An 8163-nucleotide genomic window follows, 5' to 3' on the forward strand; every position below is an offset into this window, starting at 1 on the left:
TAGGCTACTTAATTTCCAGATGTGAAGTAGTAGTTAAAAGTTTCTAGATTGCCAAGTGAAACCACTATGACAGCATTATGTTTCGTGGTTCACGATTTAAATATATTAATATCACACTTAAAAAAAATTACCGTTAACAACTGTAATACTTAGAACATCTGGAGGCATTTCTCCCAATGAAAAAAATTCTGGAGTACTGTATCTGAGGAGAGCAGTATTATTCAGTGTTTAAACTACTCCCACAGACTTCCAGAAAGATGGAGGCTCTCAGCAGACAGAAGAGCAATGAACAGAAGATGAACGGAGAGAGTTCACACTAATAAAGCCTTTCACGGGGAGACGGATACCCAAAGCTAAGTTTGACAGCTATTTTAAAAGACAGTGTTTTTCACTAATTGCTTTTGAGAGAAGAAATTCTGGAAGGGGTACCCTTCTATGCTCAGATATAATGAGACAGTATTGTAACAGCTAAAAAAACCAGCCCTGAAGTAAACCCAGTAACAGTAGCAATTCTACTTATGTTGTGGTTTTGTCACTATTTCCAGTAAGTATGTACAGAGTGGAGATTTAGAAATAAGAGATCTAACATAGTCCTCCTCAACAACCCATTTAATCTCTCCGAGAAAGGAGATAAACAATTTTTGTCTGCAATGAAAGCAGCTCCAAGAATTCTTACAATGAATATTTGCTGTTAATCTGAAACCACTGTCTATGAAGTTTAATACTGTCTTGACTTTCTGTGCATCCTTCTAGGCTGAATTTATTGTACTTCTGGTGGACTATAAACACTGAGACATTTTTCCTGTACAGCATATAACACAAACAGACATTTTGTTTAAGAATAGCACTGCTGTAGTAAGTGAGCTGAAACATAGATCAAGCCATAACTAGCGTTGTTACTCACAAAAAACCCATTAGACATAAATGGAACTGAAGTGCTTCATAAACATCTTTCACAGACAATGAAATTACAAATTCTGGCACAAAAATATATGCAACTACCTCCAGAGATCCAGGAAATACTGTAAGGATGCTACACAGTCAGTGCTAGAAGGCAAATTGTTTTCCTGCCCTGTGAAAAGTTTAACATTTACAGAGTTTCATTTGCTGCATCAGGGTAAGATGAAAGAAAACTTCCACATAACAGGAAAAAAGAAAAAAGGAGAGAGGAATGTAGAGAAGCTTCTTTACTTAAATCATAAAAACATCCACCTCTTACAGTGCTTTCCTGGGATGCAAGAGACTCTACTCTGCCTTGCACAGACTGAATAAAAGAAATCATGCAGAATGACTTCCAGATTGCTACATGCCAATTGTCTGTCCCTAAGTTACCAGATACTTCAGAGTGACTGCCTCTGCCATTATTCAACCACATGACTACAATATACACTAAAGATTCATTTTGAAGGGCTCTCATCTCTGTGAATCTGTGTCATTTGTTGGCTGGGGTTTTTTTTAATCCAGAACTTTTAATATGGACTTAGAAAAAAAAAAAATTATACTGCAGCAAAAACCTTCGTCAACAGATCAGTCTTTTCAAAGGAGAAGGGTTCAGAAACTTGTAATGAACTTTGGTCACAATGCTTAATTCCTCACTGAGTGTGATCCATTTGATATTCAACCTGAGAAAAATGAAAGTGATGACTTGAAGCGTATTTTAGGCCAACGCTCATCTTTTGGAATGCATATATTCTGCCCCTGCAAAAATAAACTTAATAGATTATATCCTGTCTAGAAAATTTGACTCCTATGCCCATCCATAAACTTGACCAAAATAAATGTATATGCATCTGGCACCTCTGAATTGCGTTTGCACAGCTCATCACAACTACAGGTAAAATTATAGCAAAAGAAAGACAGATACAGCACAATACACTGTGCTGCATCCTCCACGGATTAGGTCAGTAGAATTCTCTCTTCTTTATGTTTGGTCCTCTTACTGGCTAGCTATCCCAATCCACCTCTGTGGCCACTGTCAAAGCTTGACTTTTACTGCACAAGACTTAGCTGTGTTTGTAAGAACGACAATGACAGTTTAAAGGATCATGATTATTTACTACTACTACATGAAAACCAGAGAGAAGAGCCACGAGTAGAAGGGAATCCTGCCACAGAGCAGATTTCTGATCTATCACCCCGTCTTATATCTGACCATCTTTAAAGGATGCTGAAAATCCTTTCTCTGATTTTCCCTGTCATAGTGAATGCTGTTTCTCAGTATATCTGTCCCAAAGGTACGTTGTACAACGAGATAGTAACTTCTCAGAGTGAGAACAAAAGCTGAAGACTTCCAAGAAATGGAGTAGGGCCCTAGGATTATCAATTAATGTTAGATACCTGGGTGCACTGAGGATGGGATTCAGACAAAATATTCAAGAATGTGGATATTAAATAGATACTTCCACAGTTTATGTTCAATAACTTTGTTGTCTGGATCCTGAAGCTGTAGTTACCTCATAAAGATTGAAGTAGGGGCAGATACCACTTTCTTTTGAAAAAAAACTTACCTTCTCTTAGACAGTTACATACTTTACCACCCCAAAAATTTATTTTAAACACTGTTCATTTTATTTCAAACTAACAAGTGTTCTTCTATGCAGGCAGCTTTTACTGACATCCTGATTTCAGAAGTCTCTTTCAAATACTGGCAATTGTTTTCAGAATGTCGTCTTATTAAGTGTTTCAGATTTCTTAATTCCTTCTAAGACACAAAGAACTTAGCCACAACTCAGCCTAGTAGGAGTCCATGTCTTGTTCCAAATCTACACTCTCAACTTCGAAATATGATCAATATGCATTTACCACCTATACTACTGTATGGAAAAAAAGAACATCTCAACCATCAAATTCATCCTCCTGGGGAGGAAAACCAAGTAAAACAAAACCAAGCCCCATTTGTTCCAAGGATTTATTTAAACAACAAACTGATTTTTACTACCTCATTTGCTGTCTTCAATAAATGACAGCAGTCCCTTTTTAACACAGCTCTACGAAGCAACAGTGGTCAACGTATCAACTGTCCTCAAAAGCTTAAAAATGTAAGTTTTACTGTATTGTAGACAAAAAAGGCATATGCATGTGACTTTATGTTCAACATAACTTGGGAAAAGTCATATTCTTGTGCAGTATCAAACGATGTAAAAATATTTCGTGCAGGATAGAGCAGAAAATGCCAGTTATCATATGCTTGTTATTTCCCCATTTACATCACTTGTAAATCTTATTAGGATTTGATGCATTTATCCTAAAATCAACTCTCTTTGGAACTGTAAATGTACTGTGGAATACATTTTTACTCTTCAGTTATACTGGCAAGTCTATGGACTACAGATTCTTATGTAAAAATGTGTGTAATTATAAAGCTGCACACTGCTTTCAGAAAAGTAAGTGTACCACAAAGGGAGCTGATTTTTAATACAGTAACTCAAGTTCATATTAATATAAATCTAAATTAATTCAAGACCTATCAGGCTGAACACAGGAAAATATATATGAACTAGGAAAACACGATTGGGAAATCACAAACATAAAATTAGAAAAGACTTGATAGAGTGAGTTTGCATAACCAGCTTGATGTTAGGCGGCCACATTTTTTTGCTCATTTTTACTGTACTGTGGTTTTATTAGATCTCTCTTGCAGCAAACATTTTCATACTAGTGTAATGTTTAAAATTGAATATCTGCATGCTTAAAGTTTCTTGCAAAGGTTAGTAGCAGCATACAAATGCATTCAAATAAAAAATTATTGGAAACACTGTAAGAGTTTGACAAAGGGTTAAGAATAAAGACAATAATTCAGACAAAAACCTTTGAGCTCCAAAAAGAGCGAAGCTGGTCCTGTAGTGCTGGCTTGACTGTCTGAAAGTTTACAAAAACAAAATCCACTAATTGAAAACCTTTTTTTTTTTTTCTTTTTAAACAAAACAAAAATAACAATCCAAATTCAAATATTAAGGCAAGCAAATATCTATCAATGAAGATTTTTGTTTGCAATGCAAACCTGAAAATTCTTACCTTCAGGCTAGGTGTTTGGGTCTGGTCAACAGTAAACCTCATTAAAATACTGAACTGGAGGTCATTTGGAAAAGATTCCCTGTAAAACAAAGCAAATTGTGTTATGTTATGTCTAATTTTATTTTAACATCTGTTGAGAGGCACTGAATTACCACTCGCTCTTTTCAGTAAGGAAAAGCTTTAGTACTTTTGAAAAGAAGAGTTCTACCATTTTTGTTGGTATTGTATCTGACTTTCAGAAACATTCATCTAGCTTGTAAAGGACAAAATCTAAGAAATTCCTGCTTCAAAGCAATTATGGCTAGAATAGGTAACATAAGTAACAAGGAATGATATAATAATGATATGGTAGTATTCTGATTTAAATCTATGCAATCCCCAAGTTACTAAGTGGTAGTACTGCTAGGGGTATACACCACACCCCTCCTGCACGCTCCTCTGAATCATCCTGTTACACTCTGGCTGCCTCTGCTCTCCCACATGCCACGGTCCAGGAATGACCCTCAAAGGCTCTGCTGCAGCAGCAAAAAAAGAGGTGTAGCAGATCATATCCTTGCTCTCCCTGCAACACACCCCATACCTTTCCCTGGATTTCACAGCAGATCTGCCACATGAATAGGTTCAGCAGAGGCCTAAAACGCTTTAGACTGTCTCGTACTTCAGAGAATGGAGGATGAGTAGGTCCCAGAGCCCCTCCAACTCCACTTTAAAATCTAGCTTTCCTTTGGAAATAAAATTGGCCAGGGATGCGCAGTTCTGATGGTCCCCCAAATCACGTAACATCATTTCGGAACCAGGATATTAGTGAAGTTTGGGGGGAGCGGAGGGAAGATAGAAAGCAAATCTATTATTGCCATAACTCCTTAAAAGCCTGCTGACACCGAGAGATGAATATTGCAATGATATTTTTATATCAAAATAAAAATGTTCAAACACAAGCACTGCATCACTGAATGCAAGGCAAGACAACAAATATATATGGCTCAGATGCACATTTTGGAATCAGGTAGGTAGTATCATATTAATTGCTCAGCATTAAGGACTCAAACCCTTTCAACTAAGAGTCTTTTAGGAAACCAAAATGCTTAAGCAGCAAGGTTTACTGAAGTTTTGCGATCTGTTGTTAGCCCTGCATTCTTCTGAGAATCTCACAGCCCACTAAAAAAAAAAAACCAAACCCAAACTTGGAAGTAGCGTAAGGGTTTGGAATTTTCTTTAGTGGTTTGGGTTGGGGTTTTTTTAATTATTTTTTTAAGAACTCATTACCTTGTGACATCAAGTGCCTTCTGAACTTTTGCTTGTACAGACCCAAGCAAATCAGCACCCATTTTTTTCAACAGCTGTGTCAACAGTACAAACAACCAGTCCTGCAGATCTTCTTTATGGACCTGGATGAAGTCCACCAGTGTCTCCAAAAACATACTGAACACCTAAAAGGCAGAAGAAGATGGAAAGAGGGTAGGATGGGGCAAAAAAGGAAACGACACTGACGTATGCTGAACTTACAAACAAAGAAGAAAGCAGTAAGGGATTCGGAGGCAGAGAAAGGCAGTGGTTTGCAGCCAAGCAGGAATTAAAAAAAAAAAAGGAAAGAAAAAGAAATCTGTCTTGCTTTTTCATTGGATTTTGATACAAGAGTACACTGGAAATGTTAGCCGACTTCTGTAGAAGTTTGACAATTAGGTATTCCATGCAGTTTCGTCAAGAAAATAAATGCTTACTGTGATGGCTGGCGCAACCTCAATTTTTTCAGTAAAACTTAACTTTTTACCCTTTCAAGCTTTATCATTAAGTTGATTTGACATATTCCTCAAAGACTACATAAACACTTTCTGTCTCAAACCAAAAAAGCTGCTACATTTCTTTAGCAAAGTATTCAGTGTAAGTATCTGCATTACTAAATACTGCGAAATCATGAAAGCTGGCCAATTCCTTTACATAAAATATTTGTGGAACAGAACAAGATTCTCCTGCTATCGCAGGTATCCAAACACAAAATTATTCACCAGAGCAGGGAAAAAAGCCACAACACGTTTCAGATTGGCAGGTGTTTAAAACACAGAAGTACTTCAGTCTTTTCAAAAACATGTTCTCCATCGTGTTCTTTTCAACAAATAATGTTGAATTCAATAAATACAAATAATGTTGAAAAGACTTCATTCAGTAAAAGAAGACATATATTACTGTATGTATAGTAACCTCAGCACTCAGACCAGGAAGAAGGGCTTTTTGGAGGGAAGGGGTAAAGCAGGGCATAACAAATAGGTAACTTTGTTTAAACAGCCTTTTCAGCATCTCACTGATTTTATGGTGTTTTCAAGACTTACAGAGAAATCAGGATGTATATGCACTATGCCACAGTGTGGCCCATGGGTTTCCCATTTCTCTGGTAAGAAAAACGGGTGTTTGGGCTGAAAATGCTACCTTCACAACTGATAGGCACTCCAGCACGTAGCTGGGTACAGAAGCAGAAGTATTTCTATGATGCAAAGAGGGTTGGAGAGACGTTGCCTCCTGAGTATTTATGACACGGGTACAAGGTTGGAAATAGCTGCTGCAGAGGAAGGGCTGGAACCCCACATCCTCTGGCGGCTGACCTGGCTTGTCAGAAGGCCAAAAGCTGCTGCTGTCTGTGAGAGTGGACGATCCCAAACTGTGACCACACCTCACACACTGCTGCAGAAAGCAGTCCACGGGAGTGGGCTTTCTTCCACAGCACTGATCGAGTATGGAGAAGTTGGCGCATGCTGCTGCATGCCTTCAACGCTGAGGAACTTAGACCTCTCTTCATGTTGATAATCAAGCCACAGTAAGCAACTTCACACCATAAAGTGAAAAAATCCATACAGGTATCTTTAAAAGAAGTGCCTTAGAATTTACTTTAGAAATAAAAAATAAATTCAGATTCTTTCAGGATGTAATAAAGACCAGGGAGAATCTTTTAAGAGACATCTCAAATACTGAAAAGCTGTGTTAGAAACAAAACAATACAAATCCTACTCAACATAAAGCTCTTCAGGATGAGCTACTTTAAATTGACTTGCCTTTGGGGGCAAACTACATTGAAAATTGTAAAAAACATAAAAAAACCTAAAAATGATTGTTAACTTCTCTTGTATCTGTCCAGATTTGTATTCAAGTCTGAAGTTTAAAAATTACCCTCCCAGGAGTGAGAAGAAATTTTTATGCTTGGGATTGGAAATAACGTCTTCTGTATTTGGCTGAACTGAACAATACAGCGCTTTGTGGATGCACAAGCAGTGGGCACAATTATAAGACCCAGTCAAAAACAAACCAAAAAGCACTTTCTGTATTGTAATAAGACAGTCTTTGCATTTCATAGCCCTAAAATAAGGGGAAAATATATTGGACTTAGGCAAACAACAAAAAAATTTCTGGTGCTATAAAGATTACACTGGGGGTCTTGCAACTGTATTTAAAACCCTCCAAATTAAACTATACAGCTCAGCAGAATTTAAAAACTGTACCTGTTTCTTTGAGTTTGCAGACACTGACACACATGTCTTTAAAATGTGCAATCTGAACAAACTGGTTACAACCTCTTATTTGATGGAGTCATGTGGACTTCTTATGACACTTTCAACACGTAAAGTGATTTAAATTGAAATGATTATGAAGTAAATTATGAATCACTTGTGGCAAAAATACTCTAAAGATCCTGTGCTAATGTTTTAGCTGTTAAAAACACACATAACTGAGGACTTAACTTTGTTTTCAAGCTTTGTTTGATTTTAGGTTTACCACTGGGGAAGTCCGGAGAAAACTCACATAAGCGGAGTCATTTTGTTTGCATTTAAAAAAAATATGAATCATACAATTTTGTCTTAGGCCAACACATGAAGAATTTATGAAGGCTATAAGAGCATTTAAGGTAAAGGATGAATTTGGAATGGAAAAATGGAACTCAGCCACCTATATATTGAACAATGTATGTGGGTACTGCGATTTTTGCAGTTTTCATTTTTATGATGTAAATTAAAACTCTGAAATCAAGCATATAAAGTTTTTAATAATTTGACAGTGGAAAAAATAAACAGATATGAAAATAACTATAAGTCATCTACCTCTAAAGTGAATTATTTCAGATGTGCCAACCACCACAATATAAAGCAGAAATGCATAACCAAA

At 36.9% G+C, this 8163-nt stretch overlaps 1 protein-coding gene across 17 annotated transcripts in view; it reads right to left on the reverse strand.

The window, feature by feature from the left end:
* Positions 1–8163, reverse strand: part of CLASP2 (cytoplasmic linker associated protein 2) — a 153408-nt gene that overhangs the window by 22079 nt on the left and 123166 nt on the right. For 9 of the 17 annotated variants that reach the window (XR_004842303.1, XM_035896523.1, XM_035896487.1 and 6 more), the window contains 3 exons: positions 5281–5444; positions 4015–4093; positions 3808–3858 (listed from right to left, as the gene is read on the reverse strand). Coding sequence is in view for 16 of the 17 variants with exons in the window: in XM_035896523.1 (XP_035752416.1) it covers positions 3808–3858; positions 4015–4093; positions 5281–5444 (294 nt within the window). In the remaining variant the exon portion in view is untranslated. The remainder of the gene's footprint in view (positions 1–3807; positions 3859–4014; positions 4094–5280; positions 5445–8163) is intronic. The other 8 variants (XM_035896533.1, XM_035896512.1, XM_035896507.1 and 5 more) reach the window with 1 other exon arrangement.

The sequence above is a fragment of the Egretta garzetta genome, unplaced genomic scaffold, assembly GCF_000687185.1.
Source record: "Egretta garzetta isolate BGI_Z169 unplaced genomic scaffold, ASM68718v1 scaffold170, whole genome shotgun sequence".
Classification (NCBI taxonomy): Eukaryota; Metazoa; Chordata; class Aves; order Pelecaniformes; family Ardeidae; genus Egretta; species Egretta garzetta.